Raw genomic sequence first — 22,066 nt, forward strand, 5'->3', positions numbered from 1 at the left:
TATCCAGAAGCATTACACAAAGAATACCTTGTCTAGTTTCACAAAACACAAATGAGTTCTATCTTGCTCTGCCACATTGAAAGGGAAATATCCACATTAGTCATAAAAAATTCTATATAAAGAGGGAAAATTATCTTCTCATTATCATTTGCAATGTGCACACCCATGAGTAAAATTAATTCTACCCATTCTACCCTTTTTTTGCACAGCACCTGTAGTTCATGTGCAGTTGTTCACCCACTAAGATGGATGAAATCTTAAACTTCTGGAGAGTTACTGCTTTCCAGAACACATTTCCTCAAATGTAGACCATATGTGTGTAATGCTCTGAAAATGAAAATTTTGTCTCAGAAGCACTTGGAGGTATTCTGTTTGTTTATTTGATTGTTTGTTTGTTTAACTCTTTTATAATAAAATGGTGATGTACATACATATTTCATAAGACACTGTGGAAAGACAGAGGCCCATAAAATAAAAAAAGCCAAAAATGCAGTATTTAATGCACTAACTCCAGATAAATCTTTACAGCTTGATAAATCAGCTGTTTGTATAGTGTTGTACTACCTTTGTATATTAAATGAACAGGAAGAGGCATCTCCGGAGTGTGATTCAACTGATCTGTTGGAAACATTTATGTTTATATTTAGTCAACGAAGCTGAGGTTTGGTTTTCCCCTACCTAGATTGTAAATCAGACCTCGTCTTAATCAGAACTAACGATCCCTCATTCCCTGTCTCATCTCTGTTGGCTACCCTGGGATCATTTTCTCTCTAAAACTTCATCCTGACCCTGAGAAACTTTTCTGAGTTTCCAAAGTTGGCATTTTCAAATAAAAGTTAAGATTGTATTAAAAAAAAATCCACAGCAGGTTGAATTCCCTGTTCTTCAACAGATAACAGGCACTTGGCTACACTGATGAGCCCAGAGCACTGCTTGGACCTCTCTGCACTGCTGCAGGCTAAAGAGTAATCGATGTCAACATCTCCTTGCTGCTTTCCCAAAGCAGTAAACAACAGGTAAGGTCAGTGAGCTTAACTGAGACAAATGTGAAAGACACACTTAAAAGAGAAATGACAGGAAGAACATGCTTCAGTGTATTCTCGTGTATCCAGTGTCTCATCCAGACAGGCCTAGAAAAGATGACTCCCATCCCTTGCCTTCGATGCTCATTTGAACTGTTCACAACTCTCAAGTCTGTCGAAGGGGTATGAAAACCCCATGAAGAGAGGCGCTTTCCAAAGCAATCACACTTCTGTATCTGGTCGCAGCTGGAAGCCCGGCAAGAACAACCTTTCCTGCAGTAACCTAGCAACTCCAAATGGAGAGCGCCTGTGTGCGAGGACGGAGAGGTAGGAGGGGGAACCACGCGTGGATGTTTGGAAATATTTGTAGAAATATGTTCACTTCATGTTCCTTTCTACAAGGGACATGAATGGTGACGGGATTGGTGCTTTTTATCCAGCACAGCTTTGGTTTTGTATGAAACCACCAATTTACAAATTTCGGGCTATTTTAGTAGCATCGGAAATGACAGTTTAAAACGAGAAGGATGCATGATAATTACTTTCCTCAAATTTCAGTCTTACCCTCAAATCCCAGTTGCTCTTATCTGCTGTTACATCTGCCTGTTATTATGAGCCATTAGGAGCAATAGTGGAATAGGTTAGGCCTTCTATATAGATTTTGTGAAATGTAGTAGAAAGGAAAAGCAAAGTGCACAGTATCCTTGTCAAAATTCTCAGAGGAAGAGAACACTGTCTGCAGCTGGCAAAGTGTGTGTTTATTTGTCAGCTAAGATGTAATTTCACTTCTGTTTTAATCCTGTCATAGAATTTTTGCACTTCTGTTTTTGAGACTCCATCTGACAGTCCAAATCTATTTATGAGAGTCTAAATTTGATATTATTCTCCTTTTATCACCGAATTAATATGAATAATAACAATTGAAAATTTAAATAATTGCATCTGAGAAGCAAGGCCATATATAGACCACTCCTAATTTTAGAGCTAAAAAAGTTGCACTGAAGTATATTTAATATAATAAAAGAAAAAAGTTTTCAGAAGACAAGAATACCAGAAATTGACTGTGGATTCACAGTATTGTTTTTTTAATCATCAAAATTTCCTATTGATTTAGGATCACAATATATTCAGATCCTAAAAATGATGAGAGACCACAACATAGAAAGACTATAAATCACAAAAGCAATTATGTGGATAGCATTGAAATGTTAGAATAGCCGCTCTTTAATGATCTCATAACACTGAAACTGTAAGAGCATGCACAAAGATATACATATGCCAGCTTTCAAACTCAGAACAAAACAAGATTTTTCTGTATGGAAAAACTGCCACATGTCCCCTGGGAAACGGTTTAACTCCTTGTTCTTCTAGTTTCTCTGAAGGTTTTCCTCTCAGCTCAGATTACATTTACTAAGGGATGTCCTCTTGGAAGAAGGAGTTAAGTGTATTATAGGAGACAATAAGGCATCTGAAGTGTCAGGGAAAGGCATAGAAGAAAGGAAACTATAACATAACTTATTTCCTACTTTCCAATTTTAATCTGAATCATTGCAACAGTGTATCCAAATCAAAGCATTTCAAACTTTGCTTGAATATTTTAATTTTGAAGAAAATCCTGAAGAATAATATCCTATCATTTATTTTAAAAGATGATACTTTTCTTAAGAATATGGTTGTAGTAAAATACATATGTATTTTTCCCATCAAAAAACAAAGTCCTCAAGCTAGCTCTCCAGCTGATATATTAGCTACAGCATTTGTGTTAGCTTACAGGATCTGAAGATTTGGCCTTTTCTCCATAAAATAGGTCTCAGTTGCATGCTGTGTGCTTGTTCCATGCGTATAAGAGATCAACGAATCTGGTAATACCGGAGAGTTTACCCAGGCAAGCTCAGCTTTTTCTTTGCTGTTAAAGTTGAAAATTCTTCCATGTAGACTATTGGGCACGTTAAAGCTTAGGTCTCAGATATTTTATATGAGATTCTGAGACCCACTTTCAAGCTTGTGCACACATTGTAGTCTAAATGCACTTTTACAAAAAGCAAGTAAAATTTGACCTTCATGAGTAGGTAGCATAGGTAGCTCTGACAGTATAGCCTAGATTGAAGTGTTGCTCTTCAGAACCTCTTTATTCTGAGACTAATATAGGCCCTGCATTTTACCTCTCCTTCCTTGAAACATGCAGAAATACAATGACACCTCCCAACAAAGCCTGAAAACTCACTGCATAAATAAATGCAACCCAGAGCCTCATAAGTAAGAGGAATAATATAAAAGCTCTGTGTATTAAACCTATGCATAAACAGAACAATAAAAAGGGCATTTCACTCGCATAAGAAACCGGGTATTGGCTCCAGTCAGTATGCAGTATGGCCAGGAGGATTGGGTAGGTTTAGGTGATCCGATCCATTCTTGAAATGCTAGAAATGCTTGAAATTCTATCAAGAAATGCTTGCATAGGAGAAATGACTAAATAGTAACTGCACTTCTCACCGGTTTCCTCCAAGAACACACAAAGCCATGTGCCAATTTATTCTGAGAATTGACTTTTTCAACACACTGTGAAGTTACATGTCTGCTCTTTCAATTATTTCTAGTTTGTATGCATTCAATTTTCTTTTCTAATTTACAGCTTCAAGCGTCAAACTGAGTGCTTGTGATCATGCGGTTCTTTGCCTGTAAAAATGGTACTGTAAACTGAATTATGCACTGTGGGTAGCCCTGCTGGATCTGAACATCTTGAAGTTGTTGCCTGCAACCTACTTGTCTTTAACGGATGTTAAACATTGTAACGAAATAATGGTTTGGGTACCACCTCATCCACAGTTCATTTGAGTCTAAGTTGTGTTGTCTCAGCTCATGAAAAAGAAGCAGAGCAAAAAATGTATTTCTTTTTCTAAATACAGCAGGTTTGACCTTAATCACACACACATAGCAGGTGCAGACAAGATATTTTTTTTTATAACCACTTTTCTGAAAAAATAGAGCTTGGTAGTCTGAGTATTGTATTTTTTGTTTGAAAATTTTTTGAAAGTTTGAAGTTTGAAAATTTGCATTATGCACATTTTTCTATTTTTCACATTGTATGTTTGTGATGAAGCTTGCCTAACATAACTTTAGACACCTGACTTTCAGATTGACTACCCTGGCTTCCTTTGCAGTCAACCGAAAGAGGAGTATTTGCCAAAAGCAGCACATCTGACCGATCAACCTTAACCATTCTGAGATTCTGTGATTCTGTGATCTAATGTACCTGTCTGGGCTTTAGAAGAATTTAATGGTGTATTTCATACTGATTAGGAAAGGCAGTCTAAATTGCCTTTCATCTGCCTAAGTTTTGACACACTGGTCTCACTGCCAGCTTACAAGTCCATCGTCTTCTTTTTGTTTTGAAATTGGTTGTGAAATACAGATGCATACAATGAAGTAGCCGTCATTAGTCTGAGTAAAAGGATTTGTTTGGGCTTTCTTTGGAAAATTTTACTAATGCAAATACAGTAGATATACAATTTTTTATTTTACTCTTTTCTCAATATGAAATTAGAAACCACAGCTTTCTATTCTTCACACAAACCTACATATGATTTTTTTCAATGCATATGTATCACTATTAATTTTTTTTTCTACTCTTGGGCTAATGCTGTTACTGGCACTCTACCATCTCATAATTAATGAAACTCATAACTTCTCTTTGAGATAGTCTGTCTTAATCCAAATTGTTCATATTTGATGTTACAAACACTTGACTTCTTATGAATTCTTATTTCACCTGACCCATAAACATAAACAATCCACTGTTAGTCTGGCCGGAGACCTGGAAGACTCTTATGCCATAATTTTTCTCCCAGTTGCACTATATCTAATGTTATTTAGCTAGTAAATGGACATAAATGACCATTGTTCAAATTTCTGTCTTATATTCCTTGGAGTTTAATACTCGATTTTACTAACTTTTCCATTTTGATTTCAATTTAATCTCCAATGAACCTTCTTATTCCACATATGTCAAGAAAAGTAATGGAAGCTTTCAAACTCTCCCCTTTTTTTGTCCTTGTTTATGCTGTCATGCTTTTTCTTGCTATAACATTTTTGTTAGTGTTCTCCCATTGAGAATTAATCATTTACAATCAGTTCGGTTTCCATAAAGCAGTAACAGGGCCTAGTTTACATGGAATACATATGAACCACTACAAGAATTGTCTTACTAACATTAGGTATATTACAACCATGCATGAGTTAAAGGACTTTTATAACATCAGGTCAAAAAACACACACACACAAAAAAAAAACAAACAAAAAACAAAAAAAGATAAATCTGTTTTCCAACTATCTTTCATAACATTTGAGAAAGAGATGAATTTGCCATTATTACTAAAAAAAACTAAAAATTAAAACACTTATAAAACAAGAAAGGTAGAAGTGATGTCAACAGCAATCAACATAAACAAGAAGTTTTGGAAAAATGAAGAAAAGTATGGATAAAAAAGGAGTAGAATTATAAATAATGACGGGAATAGTATAATCATGATTACTGGGCACATTCAAACAAGTTGCTTTTGAAAATGGTTCAGTATTAGGTGAAAGAGTTGAAAGCAAAGAGCAGGCCACATCTGTGAGAAGGGTGACTTTATCTTGCACAGTAATGATCTTCAAAAGAGGACTGACAACTGAGCATGAATTATGCAAAGTTGTGTGTAGAAGGTGAACATAATCATCGAGTCTATAAACAGATCAGAGAGGAGGAGGAGGAAGAAAGCTATGTTAAGAGATTCCACAGTAGTCTAATTGTGGTTGCTACATTTAAAATTGTTGTTGACACAATGAAGAAGGTACAGGCTTGAGGACTAAAGAAAACATCCAACAGTAAGAGACAGAAGTTCAATCTATTTAAAAAAAAGAATCAAAAGGTACTTGATTTCATCATAGAATTTTCTGGATGAGAAAAAAACATTCAGTTTAAAAAGTCTTTCTGGTCAAGAAGAGAAATGCATAGCAAGAAAACATGTCTGGAAGCCGAAGTCAGAGAGTTCTCAGTCTCTAAGAAGTGTTTTTTATTAAGAGCCCAAGTGAGTAGATATTGAACTTCCAAAGCGAAGACTGAGCACCTTTCTTTGAGACATACTTAAAACAAGCAAGGTTTTATGGAATCTAACTGTAACAACAATTGGATCCTAAGAATAATGATGTCCCTTGTAGCCCTAGATAAAAGGATTCATGACTTGCAGAAGTACTAAGCCACACCAGAATAAAAATACCTGATTAAACTATGCTCTGATGAGTAGTAACTTAATATCCTGGCTAGAACAGGCATGGATGGAGCACATTATGAGGCAATTTGATCTTTTTTTCTGAGAATACTTCAGTTCCCAAGTTTGCTCCCATGGTTGAAGTAAGGTTGTAATTAAAGCAGTTTGCTTCTGAACTCTTAATATTATTTGAAGTTGAAAAGTGTCTACCAGGATCTTAGCACACATTAGATCTGACTTCAATGTGGTGTTTCCCCTTCCCTAGAGATTTTTGACTTTTCTAAAAATGTCTTCTGATTTAGAATAAAGAAAAAAAGTAAAAAAGTCACAGATCACAAACCTGATCCTTTTAAAGACAGTTAACTGTTTATATTATTTCCATTCTTCTTTCAATCTTTCACCATATTTTTACATTGATAAAACTTATTATTTCTGCATAATGAGACAGTTTCAAAGGTAAGAAAAGATGTCTCAGAGAAGTTAAAAAGTGTTTAGAAAACAAGAGATGGTTTGTGAACTTTCTTCCAATGTTGAAATAGAACATTATGAAACATAATGGAACATAATGTTCAGGAACTGAACATATTTTTTTGCAAAAAACACAATTCTTAAAAAAAAAAAGACTGATCGCTTCTAAAATTTATATAACTGCTAGAGCACAGACATAATACAATGTGTACTACACAGACAAAGAGGATTTAGGAACATCTACTTATTTGTTCTCAAATGACTGAGAATACATTTTCATTTTGCGGGGTGATTTTTCAGTTGTTACAACATCTTAATTTTTCAAAAGAGTGAATTATCAACAAATCATGATGAGAATGTTGGCAACCACTGGCAAGCGCTCATGTTAAAAGACTCTTTCACAGACAGTAGAGCAAGTTAAGATACTTTTGAATCCAACAGCTGCTACTTAGGCTGCCCTTTTTTAACTAAGAGGGAAGCCGTGCTGGAGGAAGCCAGTCTAATTGCAAAAAACATGATAGGAACTGACCAAATGAACTTGTCATAAAGTGAATTATCCATATCTAAGCAATCCACAGCCTTTTAATTAGATAAGACTTTCAGTTTGGGAAAAGCTTTTACTGAAATCTCATTAATGTGGAGAAACTAATCAACTCTTGTAGCTACACTCACTCAGAGAGTTTTACCATTTAACAATTTACCATGAAATCATTTGCCAGGGCTCAAATCTTGCCTGAAAAGCATATATAGTATACAGTTTTCTGGCTTGTTGTAAACATATCTCTTCTTCTGGTCAGTATAACAAAAGATAAGCAGCTATATCTGCACATGACAGTGTAGTTGGCACATAACACTTCCAACTTCAGTAAAATAATGTCTATTCTCCTTCTACCTAAGCATTGGAAATTTAACAACAACAAGAAAAATACACTTGTTTCTCATTTACCAAAAAAGATGAGATTATCCAGTTCTAAATTCAATGCTATGTCATCACTAAAAAATTATAAATAAGTCACAACCAGTTGAGAATGAAATTAGATGGGACAGATAGAGAAAAGATAACATATAAAATAAAGACCTCATTAATTCCTAGATTACCATTTTAGCCATTTTCACTCAGAGAAGCAGAAAATTATGTTTGGTTTCATATCCAAGGATAGATATATGCGTAACTCCATTTTCTTGGCATAACCCCGTCATCCTTCACTGTGGTGAGCCCAACAATTGTGGTGATATCTTAACATCTGTTTTAACTGAACTCATTTCCAATGACAGGACTTTGTTTTCCTTCTAAGCAGATACTGTTTTGGCTGGAAGATTCAGCAGACAGCAAAACACAGCCAGCCAAACACTCATAAAATAGATCCTGTCAGATAACTACAGCTCCCTTAAAAAAATAAGCAAGCACTTTGTTTGTTCAGATGTCAAAAAGCAACAGAACACGCTGTCCAGCTCTAAGAATTTTTATCATAATTCTGATATTAGGGCTGCATTAGTTCCTTAATTTTTCCTTTATTCTTCGATTCCATGCAACTTTAAATTGATTTTAATCCACCTTTGATGAACAGAACAGGCTCAAGCATAGAATGGTAAAGTCAGCAAAGTGTTATTCTCACTGCTGTCTGTAAACATCTGAATAGTTTATTGAAAAAATAAGACATGTTTTGCCAGCTGATCATGCCCTATAAATGTATAGGCATCCATGCCTCTCATCTAGAGATAAATTTCAAATTAGTCCTGTTCATCATATCTTAGTATAAATATTTCAATAAAGAGTTTTGATTGCCATTAAGCATACATCGAAAAGCACATCTCTGCACAAAAGACATGATATGCAATTGTTAATATCAATAAGATATTTTAAACAATGCTTTAAAGTGTCTCAATAGACAATCTATTGATAGAAACAGTTTCTAATGTAGGAGATAAGTATTGATACATTCTCCCACTACAAAAGCATCCTTATTTCTAATTTTATACAAATCCATACTACTACCTTTTGTATAAACACATGTACAGAGGAATGTTTGTTATTCCTCAGTAGTCTTTTTTTTCATAAGGTATATATTCTGTTGTGATTTATTATTTAAGTAAGTTTCCCTCAAGCCTTACCAAGGTATTTAGGCCGCTTTGCTTTGTGGCAAAATATTGCAATTATCTCTAAGTTTCTAGAAATAAGAAATAAAGAGGAGAAGAGATTATTCTATCTATGGTCTTAACTTCACTGTCTGAGAACAATGAACCATTCTAGAGTGCATGATTATAATTCCATGCCTCAAAAATGAATTGTTTTCTTGTCAAAACTCAGTTTATAATTATTTATTGCAAAACCTAACATTACTGAAACAAAAGATAGTATACCCACTAGTGGCAAATTCAAGTTTTATTTATGTCATACCTCAGTCATTATAGATCAAAAGACACTGAGTCATCTCATTCCTCCTCCTGCAGAAGTCTGTTTCATGTACCCATTAAAAAAAAAGTAAATAGCCTCTCCCTCTCTATTTTCTTTTTGTTGCGGGCTATTAGTGGTGGTTTGTGGATGTAAGGGATCAATCTTTCTAAACACAAATATATATGAAAAAAAATATTATTTTTCCAAGTAGAAATATTTTCATAAGGGAAAAAACAAAGACCTTTTGTTCAAGCAGAGGAATCCATGCAGTTACATTATAACTCCAAGAGTAAGGAGTTAGGGGAGTAAGATGACAATGGACCAGCTGTCTTTCTTACACCAACATGTAGATGTGACTAAGTTCAGTCTGGACTGCAATATCCTTAAGGTGCACACAAATGAATGTGTTCTTGCACTCTAGGGGGCTGATGTAGACTCCATCAACATTATTTCCAATGAAATATTCACAGGACATATTCATAAGTAATACTGTTAGTTGATCTAATACAGTCAAGGCTTGAAATTATTTGAAATGAATGAGCACAACAGTGTATGCTGTTACTTCAGAGCAGATTCGCGGTGCTTATGTGTGTGAAAGAGTGGCACTGCATGCTCCTCTGAGAGCCGCTAAAAGCCACCAGAACATCCTGGAGGCTTCACAGACACAGCCAGAGAACCCCAGGACCATGCCAGGCTTACGAAACAGCCAGCACACTGGTGCGTGCAATAACTTCATGTCTTAACTGATGCTTGAAATAGGCTCCTCTGAATGCCAGCCTTCCCAAATGACTGTGTTATAAAACCTTCAGAGGAAGTACCAGGAGTACTCAGACTACATCCCAGTGGTATTCGAACACATCTTACTGTGTATTTTTAGCTGTCTTGCATGGCAGTAACTTGTATTTTTATAGTACAATAAATATCGGTGTCTTCGCTATACAGAAAAGTAAGATATAAAGTTTAAATTAGTAGAGTTGAAAAAAAATGTTTTACTCAGACTTTTTGTTTTGATATTCATATGGCAAAATATGTTATAGAACCTAATGTATTAATCCTTATACACTCAGATCTCTCTGGTCAGTTTTGCACAGAACAAAGGGCACTGTGAAATTCATGGGAATCCGTACATAACCACTTCAGGACCACTTCAAATGGTTCACTGGGACACCTCATCTCTGCAGCAAATAATAATATGGCCATTTCTAAGAACACATTTAAGTATGCTTTATAACATCTGTGACTTCCTTCCTCCTACTGTTCTTGCAAGCATGGATCCTCCGTTCTTGTCTTCTATCCCAAATCTTCGCTTTTGCAGAACTGCAAAGGCTAGTGGAACAGAAGAAAAAACACATTTCTACCATAATGGATACATGATCACAGCATATATAACCACGCCAAAGCTAGTCCAACATAACTTTAATTGAAATACTTCTCCCAGTGAAGTTGTAAGTGCATAGACTAGTTGTGTAAGTATATTTTTAGATCTCAAGAGAGCAAGATTTGTGGGAAGGGAAAGCATCTTTTACAAGATCAGCTGATGCACAAGGAAGAAGCAGAGAAGTATCTGAGCAACACATAGACTTCATGAAGCTCTAGACTGTCTTGTTAAGCTGGTATCAACATGGGTACAGTGCTATTGGCACCTGAAATGGCTAGGAACTCTGTCTTTTACACCACTTTGTACCAGATCTTCCACTCAAGCACTTTTTGCTCACAGACACATACATAGTTTGCCTGGAAAGCATGGGTGAGAAGACATAAATAGAGGGAGAAGATATGAGAATAATAAAATGACAACTGGAGAAGCTGTAAAGCAGAATAAGAAAACACTTTTTTAAATCGATGAGTTATAAGCAGAGGTTTACAAATGGCTTCTTGGAAGTTAATTTTGTAGTGTTTTGTAGGACTTTACATTTTGCACAGAGAACTTTATATTTAGTGACAGTTTATACTGAAGTAATTACTTCAATAAGTCACAGTGTGCAAATACACACTCTGCTTTTTGTGACCCTTGTTTTACTTTGAAACACTTTTGATGTAAAAGATAGCTTCAGTCAACCGAATTTCCTTTATTGAATAGTGTAGAACAAATTTACGCATCAAATTTCAAATACTGTATGGAATATAAGAATGGACATCAAATTTAGTTGATTAGTTGTATGTAGCATAGCAAGCACATAAAAAGAGGACCCAGCTAAAGCAGGTTTCCCTGAGCTAATAATTATCCCAAGGTGAGTAAAAGAAGGAATATGTTATTATATGAATTATACATCAAATTTATAATGGAAGGGGATAAAAAGGATGTATAAAAGGACTGCAAATAAACAAAACCAATGACTGTTAAAACATTTCCATGTGTGCACATGACTGAAGAGTATGTCTTTTTGATTAGCTGATGATGCAGCTTGACTTCCTAAGGGTTTGAACTGCAAGTTCATTTTTAATTACAGTCAAGAAATTGGCATGTTTTTTGAGATCCTCTCAAGATTCAAGACCCCTTACCAAAATTTTAAGAAGTGGAAGCCTGTAAGAGGTTGGCCCATCAGAACCAATAGACATGTAGAATAAATCAAACATTTAATCACGGTAGGGTTTTAGGTTCATAAGGTCTTCACGATAAATAAGTAATAAGAACGGAGCTGGCCTAATCATTTAAACAGTGTATCAAGTGTTCATACATCCATGTAAGCCAAGTACCATCCAATATATCTCATAATAGTTGAATTGCTCTGTATCCTATATTTCTCTCTCAGACACTAAAACTAAAATTAATCTTCTCCCAAAATTGCTTCCATTCTAAGTAATTTTATTTTTTTTATAATATTGCTGCACCAAATGTATTGAAATGTATGCCAAAAATGCTTTGGAGTACATGACTTTGTTACATAAAAGAGTAAATTATAAACTTAGGTGCTCCACTTTGTATGAAAACAAATCAACACAGAATAGTAGGATCTGTAAGAACAGTATCTATTCCTTTTTTTCTTTATTTTTATTTCTTCTCATCTCCATTTTTTTTTTATTATGACTTCATTTTAATCTGAGTTTAAAATAAAAGCTGTGCTGGTTTCTTATAATTTCTTTATTTGATAACTTTTGTACTCAAAAGAAAGACAGGTTACTTCTCAATCTGGCCTGTCAGAAGTCCAGGAATCTTGAAAAGCGGTCCAAAAAAGATGCTGTGGATGAAGATCACATGCAAAAACTTTAATTTACTGTCAACGGGTATATATTACATTGACTTTAGTTTTGCAAGCCTCCACATCTATTAGAATGTGGTACTTTTATTACATTTAGTACTGGATTTAGTGATCTGAAGCACAATGAAATGAATGGAAGTATCCCAGTGGTTTCAGTGAGTTTTGAATGAGACTTTTTCAGTTCAGAGTTCTCCCTGGGGAAGGAAATTGCATTCACTGAGCACTATGCATGAAAGTAACACAATATGAATGCTATACAGCTGTGTAAAATACAATTGCTATCATTTACTTGACTTAAACTACCCTCAAATAGTTTGCTTTATGGCTTGAAAAGTAATTCACTTTCTTGGACTGTTGTTGTTCAGGTTTAGTTTATATGTATGTTTTAAGAAGAAAGTAACCTGAATTATGCCCAGTTACTATCACAGCAGAGAACTCATTATTCTTTTAAATACCACTGCCTAAAGCACTTTAAAACTTTTGATTCTATTGTCTCAACTAAAGGGAAGCCAATATGAATATATTAGTAAGAGACTAGTAAATCCGTACTCAAAAGATGTTTTCTATCATTTCTTGACATTTCTGCGTTATTGTACCTTGATAAATTCCTCTTTACTCTCCCAGCCCATACAAGGCCAGAAACATAAACCATGTAGCAGCCTATTCTATGTCTGTCATAATGCCCAGAAGCTTCTCAGTTAATCTGCTGAGGAATAGAAACTGTCATGCTTGTGTAGTGTTTTGTCTTCCAAAAGGCATTGGATCTAAGCACACATCACATATTGCATGAATTCAGGTATCTCCTGCAGTGCTAGGTTACATCAGATGCATGATTTGCATGCTATAGAGTCTTTTGCACAGATGAAGTTCAGCCTACTCAAGATGCAAGGTTGCTCCTGGGCTCCTACACAAGACTCACAAAGTTCATTTTTTTCTGGCAGTCTCAGTGTGGACATGTGGTCAAGCTGATTAACCTGGTCACGTACAGGATTTCTGTTCAGCTGGATAATCAGCAAGAGCTACTGGTCTAGCTGGGTGGACAGACATCCATCTAGCCAAATTTCCAAGTGCAAATAATGTTTCCAGAAGAACCTGGATATAGAGTATCAAATATGTACAAGATTATATGAGTGATGGTGTATGAAGGGGAACTGATCCTATGAATTCGGCTATTATAGACTGCCATTCCTGGCAACCCCAGAAATGGATTAGCCAAAGTGGAGGGAAAGAGTTATTCTACTTCAGCTTTTTGGATGAGTTATCTTTAACTCTATAACAGATCCATGGACGGTAAAGGTGACATACAGCCACAGCATCCTTTGCCAGTCTTCTGGTACAAACACAACATTACTTTGTCACCAACCAAAAAGGCACAGTATTTCTCTGCTGTTATTCCCTATGTAGAAAATCGTTATTTTACCTCCATGAAGGAAGCAAGGCTTAGTATTTCTCTAATTTTGCCAAACTGTAGAGAAATAGATTATGTCTGCATTCTAAAAACAGGCACTGAAGCTTTTGCTTCCTAGAACAGCAGCTTTGTTAGGATCTCGCATGGGAAAGTCTGCCATGATTTATAGCTACTTTCTGTGACCAAAACTCAACTTTGTATAAGAAAATGCCATTGATGTCTTTAATACTGTGCTACTCATATCAGAATTTAACCTTAAATTGTTACCCAGCATTTCAATACACTCTAAAGACAATAATTTCACAGAAGTAATAATAATAATAATAATAATAAAAAGTAATTATATTTTGTTTGGAAGCAGCTTTTTAGAAGGCTCAGCTGGAATTAATTTCTTTTTTTTCCCTTCTCTTCTCTTTTTCCCTCTTGCCTTGCCTTGCTGGCAGCCTCAGGCTCATGCTTAATTTTCAGTAGCTGAATACCTAAAGTCTGGGTTGCCATGCCCGACCATTATGAAAAAAGTGTGCATCGAATTTAATATTACTTATTAATATGGAGAAGAACAATTGAGTTGAGAACAATGTATGCATAACTACTTCTGAACAGTAGCATTTTCTCATCATTTAGATAATAATTTGGAAAGTGTCTGAAAAACCTTGCCTATGAATCTAAGTGCATTTTCTTCTTAGCCTTTTTTAGCTAAATTGTCAAGTTTTAATACTAAATACTTTTTTTGTGACAAGCTTTAATAAAATAGAGAAAAACAAGAACTAGCAACAATAATAATGAGTGAGTTAAGTAAAGGTAAAGTTCTTTAAATGTGTATTAATAAGAATAGGGCACAATGAGGGAAAGCACAATTTAATAAAGAGGATGGACAAACAAATACAACTATTGTATTGAGATCTAGGGTGTTTTTACACATTAAGGTTGCATCTGTTCTTTCAGGGCTGTTGCAAAAATAATGTATCTGTCTTCTCTTATTCTGTTAGATATTCACGCTTGGAGCAATTTTTAAAATGGATATTTTATTGACAGCCTAACTTCCTGTATCTTGGCAATATATAGACAGGATTTTGAAAAACATTACTTTTAAAGAGCCCTTTGGGAAGTTCAGCTCTAACACTGATTTAATTCAATTCTTTTCAAATTTGTTTTTCTAAATGTATTTCAGCTGCACAGATTTATTAAGAAATGTAATTTACATATTAAGTTGTACATGGGGTTTTGAAATACTTACGCACCTTCAAGAGCAACAAAAGCTTGTTTCTTTTTCTTATATGATGTCTCACTGGTAATGGGAAACATGTTTGCAAACACGGTTTTATAGTTACATGTGCACATAGAATGAACTCTGAAGTACTGTGGTTCAGATCAATCCATGTTTCTTCAGGTACTTGAGTCATCTAAGACAGGAGTTAGCTGATAGATATGCTAGCATCTTCTAAGAAACACATTTTTAGGTCATCTATGGCACTTTCTAAGTCCCAGTGAAGACTAATTCTTATGTACAGAGACTACAGCTGTATAGAACAACTCATCTGAATTCACAGAGTGGAGCTGTAACAGACATGAGTAACCTGAAATGTGTGTTGGATTCTTTGGTGAGATATATTTCCTTAGTCATAGAATCATAGAATCATAGAATGCTCAAGGTTGGAAGGGACCTCTAGAGATCATCTAGTCCAACGCCACTGCACACGCAGGGTCACCTAGAGCACGTGGCACAGGACTGCGTCCAAGTGGGTTTTGAAGATCTCCAGAGAAGGAGACTCCACAACCTCTCTGGGCAGCCTGTTCCAGAGGTTGTTACCCTCACTGTTAAGAATTTGTTCCTTAAGTTCCTGTGGAACTTTTGATGCTTCAGTTTCCGTCCGTTTTCTCTAGTTCTGTTGGTGGCCACCAGTGAAATCTTAGTGCCAGTCTTCTGGCAAAGGAGCCCAGGGCTTTGGATGGAACAGGGCCAGAGTAACACTGTCCTCTAGAATCTCCAGAGATCTAGCTACTCTATTTGAGGGCTGGAGAATAATTTATCCAGAAACCAAATTGCCACAGTCAGCATATTCTGGATCTTCCCAATTCTTCTACTCAATACACACCCAGAAACTTGTCCAGCAAATGCTTCTATATTCCCACAAGGTAGAACAGAAAGAGGAGAAATGTTTCAGATGAATCAAAGGCATATAATGAATTTTCTTTCTGAGGAAGTGTTAGCATTTTAGGCACTTCAACACTGCAGGATGTCTTGGCAGGGTATGTTGGCCCTGTTGGAAATGTGGGTATAAATCCGCACTATTTTATCCTTTAATCTTCAAGCCAATTAATTTGGAACAAACTTGGTATTTATCAGCATGGAACCATGTTGCACCATTAGATGCAGTCTTTGTTAGCTTTGGTAACTTGCTACCTAGAGAGCCAGTACGCTCCTTGTCAAAATTGTCTCTAACTTAACTTTATCTTCAGAGTGTTCAGCTAGCAATGCTGACTGAATTGTCTGCAACAATGTTAAGAAATTTTGTATTTGAAATTCTGAATTAATATGCAAAGGATGTTTATCTTTGCATTTTGCATGCATATACATCTAGAAGTGAACAAGTGGAGCAGAACCAATGGTTGTATTCACCCAATTTTAAAGCGTCATTTACCAACAGAAGAGTAACACAGTCGGTTCAGTTTTTCTAAGATACCCTACTTCTTATGCTCCATTTGAAAAAAATAAAAGTGTTTAGATTGAAACCAAGTGTGATACTGTAGAATAAAATACAGAGTGCTTTCTGGAATGGACCCTAATCTATACAAACGCACAGTATTTGTGATTTCACTGTTGCTAGCAAAGTTTTGTGATCCTGGCCCTTGCGATGCTGGGATCTTCTGCAAAGAGGAGGAACATACCTCATGATCCCTTACACTATAAAGTACTGATCTGCTTCTGAAGTCTTCTCTAGGAAATTGTAAAAAACTTGTGCATGCACATGAAAATATGGATATGTTTTGGAATGCTACCAGAAGAATCATTAAGTTTGTGCCCCTGCTGAGAAGAGCTGTCAACCCAAGGAAACAATGCAGTCTGCAGTCTGTGACCCCCCGTAAGGTAGCTGGTCCATGTTTAAAAAAGCACACAAAATTCAAGAGAGGTGCCATATGCGGGTAGACACGATGGAGGATTGGGGACTACACTCGAATGAGAATGCACACTAATTTTGATGTGAAGTAGAGAAAGTCATTGGCACTCAGTATGTCACTGAAAGTTTCTCCAGCGATACATTTCACTCGTGCGTTTATATAAATAGATAGACACTATATATACATACATATACACACACACACATATATTCAGCAAAATAAGTGTAGTAAGTGCAATATCTGTGCCAAAATATTTTGTAGTCTAACCATCCAGAAAAGACACATATAGTTTACAAAGGTCCCAATGAGTTTAAAACCTTATTTTCATGAAGTTGCTTTAAGAAATCCGGTCAGGAACATGAACACTTTAGAAATTATGGTTTCTAAAATTCTGAAGCATAAGTGTCCAAACTAGTACTAAATCCATAACTTTGCACCCTCAGGCCACTCCACAAAGCCTCCTCACCTCAAAAACAAGGGTTTTGCAACAATTTAACATCACACTGATACCACTTTCTCAGGTGTTCTTGTCAGATGTATATCTACTCAGTTCTTTCAGAAACATCAAAAGCAGTCCAAATATTTCTTGGTAATAAGAAACCAGTGATATAAAAAGATTTCCTTACTTTTGGGAGGGAAGCTCTGGATCCTGAACTTTGAGTGGTCATTGTCAAAACTGTAGTGATACCCAGTGCGACTCTAGCTGGAGCAGCATCCATGTTGATCCAGAAAGAAACCCAGGACAAAATGACAATCAGCAGGCTAGGAATGTACATCTGGATTAAATAGTATCCCATCTGACGTTCCAAATGAAACTTGACTTCAATGCATGTAAACTTTCCTAGAACATGAAATTACTTTCATAAATGCTTTTTGCACATTTTTATCTTATTTCCTGAACAAAAGTTAGCTGCCTGGCCTCTTTTCTAACCCAGCAGTAAAAACAAGTCCTGGCTATACAGATATGAGTCATCACTTTGTTGCATTCTAGCTTGAGAGATGACCACACAACATTCCCACAGAAATCTTTAAACAACCCTTAAGGTGCCCAGTTCTTCAAATTAGTTGAGAAAATGAATAGTAGCACAGTTGTTTCACCTCCAGAAAATACTTTTTCTCAAAATTTAATAAGATTTTACATTAGTCATATACAATAGCTAGTATTAAAAGGTGAAAACATTCTACTCTTTTAGTTGCATAAGATTAAACAAACACGTAATTATATACACAAGCTGTAAAACATTGGTCTTATGGTCCTACAGTAGATTACACCCTGTTTGATTCTGATCATGTCATTTGCCTGTGTCCATGGATTACTTTTTCCAGCAGTATCAGCTCAAAGCTTACTTTGAGTTTTGCCAAGAATTTGGCTCCAACAAATCCACAAAAATCTCTTGTGTAAGTTAAGTGATTTTTTAGACAATAAATAGCTACTCAATGGGCGTAGAGGAGCACAGAAGTTTAAGCTCTCCTGACACTTGAGCTAGGCATGCAGTGGGTGTTGCAGCATCCTAAGCTGCAACAGCTCATCAGATACCAATCCAGTCACTTTGTACTGCTCACCAAATTACTGTGCATCTGACTGTGGCTATGTACTCTGCAGGACCTCACTCAAGGCAGACTAACCTGTGTACCTTAACTCATACCTGTGAGGTCAAGCTAATTGTTTCAGAGAAGTCAGACTTCTGTATTTGTTGGCCATGTGCATTGTCCCTTGTTCATCCTCTGCAGGTGAAATTAGGTTTTTGCCCCTTTTTGTGATAAATGCATACTTTTCTGCTAATTTGGAACGTTGAATAGCAGGGTCAGACAAGAGCAAGCGTTGGCACAAAGGACAACACAGAGGCAGTCTGGCAAGGAGGCTGGGGTGAAGAACTGAATAATCATGTTCAGCTAAACGACAAGCTGCAAATGGCTAAACTTTCTATCATTGGCCAAATTACAAGTGTGTCTCTGGCTATTGGAATTCACTCTTCATTATTGCCTTTGAGTGGGAGAAAAGATGGGAAGTCATGGAAATTCCCCTTTGCACAGCAGAGCATCCCAAACTTCTGCTTCCATGGCAATTTGGGCCCCAAAATGAGAAACAATATTTATAATTTTTTTTTAAATCTTCTCATAAAAAATGATTGTGCCTCAGTTTTGACCAAGGCAGAATCTCTCATGTTATGTTATTCCACAAATGAAACAAATGTAGTTAATGCAACCAGATTGGCTCTTATGCTGAAATGATGAAAAAGCTATTTTAGATGAGAAGATTATGTTTAATCTCAGGAAGCACCCAGCAAACCGTTCATAAAAACATCTAAACGCTGCCTGTATTAAACAGAATCGAAGCAGCTAAATCCATATTTTAGAATTGCTCTCTCTGTTCTGTAAAGCTAAAGATAGAAAAGACAGTTTGACTTTTTAAATAGCAAAAAAGGGATAAATAATACATTCTTAAGCAAACATTTCATTTCTCAACATTTTATATTTATAAACTCTTCAAATCATCAATGAAAGCAATGTATTTTCAAATAATACATCTCACAAATTAGATAACCATAAAAACTGACAAAAATTGGGTATTTTTTCTCATCAGCACTTTGCAATCTTGAAGTAATACATGAGGTTCTGAAAAGTCAGTATTTTAAAACTGATGAATCGATAGTTAAGAAAAACATTTAGTTTGATAAAAATGTTTCATTTTAAGGAAGTTTTTTTTCAATTTTGCATTTTAAAATCAATTAGAATATTTTAAAATTAAATTAAAGGATGTTTGGAAACAAGAAAAATCTAAAAAAGTAAGAAAAAATAGAGAATCTATTCTTTTTTTCCTCATTTTTTTCAAAAAACAATTTTTAATTTCAAAATACTTTGCTTTCATATCATCCATAGTATTTGCAGATCCTGTTAGGTGAAATTATTAATAGAAAAATTAGAATAATGCTCACCAGTGTTGTAATGTTTTGTGCAATAACCCAGTTCTTTATCTTCCTTCAGAATAAACTGGGGCAAGGTTAAACCTTCTGCAACTTGCACAGGGCCATCACTTAGCCACTCAAATATCAGATCATTCATAGTATAGCCAACTAGGATTAAAAAAAAAATCAGAGTTTTTTTAGTTGGTTAGGGGACTGTAAAATATGAAAAATATTTTAGCAAGCTTAAGAAATACATCTCTTGCCACAATAAATGTTACCTCAGTTATATCCTTAAACCATCCAACTAGCAACTATGCTATTGCTATTCCTTTCTAGTTACTATTACTGTGCTATTCCTATATTGTGAGAGAAACAAATACTTAACACAATTGTTTTCTGAAATACTGTCTCTGTTTCTAAAAATTAATTTTGCTAGTCCATAAAAAATGCTGTTTGCAACTGAAACGGCATTTCACTCCATGTATGTATCAGCCTGTGTTTTCCTTTCTTTTCATCATTCTTTCATAAAGTATTTGATAGGCTCAGACAAAATGAGGATTTCCAGACTGCACAATGCCGGATCCTTGCCTAAAAGGAAACCAGCTTTTGTAGACCTGTGAGTCTGCTGTTGAGAGCTAAGAAGCAGAAATACAGAGGATTTGTCTCACCAAAGCCAACAAGCATTTTCTTTTTTGCTGCAACGGCTGCATCTTTATGAGTAAATTAAAGAGACTGTGACGCATCATCCGGCCACAGAGGCAAGTGGTAACCAGCAGCTCACATTCATGTAGCTAAACCCATTCTTCCTTCCTCCCACAAAAAAGGAAAAAAACCCAAACAATCCCCCCCCCTTCACCTTTCTCCTACCAAAACAAAATAAAACAGACAAACAAACAAACAAAAAACAAGTGGTATGGTATGTCCTGCCTATTGGGAATGATTTGAAGCTTATGTTATTGTCTGAGCTAAGCCTGGGTTTTGTCTGACTGTGACTTGGTGCAAGCCCAGACTGCCAAGGAGTGCACTAACAATTACATGGTTAAGAGCACGGTGCCAATACCCAAGCCCGTGCCTTGGCTGTGCTTAGACTACTACCATAGATAAAGCCAAAAGGCCCTGTCTTTCACTGAGTTTGTGGCTTGCGTTTTTAAAGGCTCATAGCATATCTTGATGTGGCATAGCTAATCCCTAATTGCATACTCGTTGTTCTTACTTTCCTGAGATTTACTTTCGCCAGTACAGCATTGATATAGTTACGACAGGAAAAAAGCGATGCTGGTGGGAGATGTAATGCTCCATGGAAGAGGGAGAGGGGAGCGAAATGGGACAGCACAAAGAGGAAGGCCTGGCATGATAAGGTGATGGATAGTTAAAAACACTACTCCTCCGTGACTTTCCATTACCAAATATTCATACTAAGTCTCACCACACAAATAAAACAATGTAGACACTATCTAACTCCCCCAAAATTATAATAATATTTGTTCTTGGCTAGGTAAAGCAAATGGACACTCACAGCTCTCTAGCTGCATTGTACATGTCTGTACATCCATAGGAAAATTCTTCAAGTCCATGGGACAGGATAAGGTTAAAGTAAGCCTAAAAATGGAGGGGGAAAAAAAAAGTGCTATTGTTAGAAATATACAGTTTTTATACACAGCTTCATATTTAAAGTTTAAAGAATCACAGTCAAATCTGAGAGGCTCAGAAGTTTGACTCCGCATCCCCTCTTAGCTGCATGGGGTAAGATCCTTCAAAGACAAAAGGAGTAAGCAAACCAGCTGCTCCGTGGGTGCATGGCTGATCAGAAGAGAGACGGAGAAGACAAACAGCAAAATAGCATGAAATGCTCTCCCATTAAAAAACCCATGAATGTTTTAGGTATAACAGCAATCCCAAACAATACAAACGCTAAAATAACTTTAGGACACATAATTTTAGGAAAAGCAAAGGAAGGAAATACAACCATTAAGGCCTTTTTTTTTAACAGATAGCATTTTTGTTATGAATGAGTTCATTTTTGATCTTTATTCTTATTTTTTAGTATTTAAGAAAGAAAAAAAAAACAGTAAATCCTAGAAGAGTGCAGACAGATGAAAATAAAAGTAAAGGACTATTATCATACAAACTTAATTTGTCTTTTAATTTTTTCAGGCATCAGATAAACCAGGATCAAAATATTTTAAAAATTTCTCTTTTTTTTAGTTCTGTTCACAATTTCATACTTTATAGAAATTTCTTTCAAGATTTATTCTTTGCTGGGTTCTTTTTCTTTCTTTTTTTTTTCCATGTGGAGAAAAG

At 35.7% G+C, this 22,066-nt stretch overlaps 1 protein-coding gene across 4 annotated transcripts in view; it reads right to left on the minus strand.

Annotated features, from left to right (window-relative positions):
* GLRA2 (glycine receptor alpha 2) overlaps positions 1-22,066 on the minus strand; it is a 120,977-nt gene that overhangs the window by 59,699 nt on the left and 39,212 nt on the right. For 3 of the 4 annotated variants that reach the window (XM_088520210.1, XM_010215785.2, XM_010215783.2), the window contains exons 5-7: positions 21,282-21,364; positions 19,796-19,933; positions 17,486-17,700 (exon numbers count right to left, since the gene is read on the minus strand). In XM_088520210.1, the coding sequence (XP_088376336.1) occupies positions 17,486-17,700; positions 19,796-19,933; positions 21,282-21,364 (436 nt within the window). The remainder of the gene's footprint in view (positions 1-17,485; positions 17,701-19,795; positions 19,934-21,281; positions 21,365-22,066) is intronic. The other variant, XM_088520209.1, reaches the window with a different exon arrangement.

The sequence above is a fragment of the Tinamus guttatus genome, unplaced genomic scaffold (assembly GCF_059628265.1).
Source record: "Tinamus guttatus ecotype Peru unplaced genomic scaffold, ASM5962826v1 Tinamus_guttatus_pri_ptg000083l, whole genome shotgun sequence".
NCBI classification, from domain to species: Eukaryota; Metazoa; Chordata; class Aves; order Tinamiformes; family Tinamidae; genus Tinamus; species Tinamus guttatus.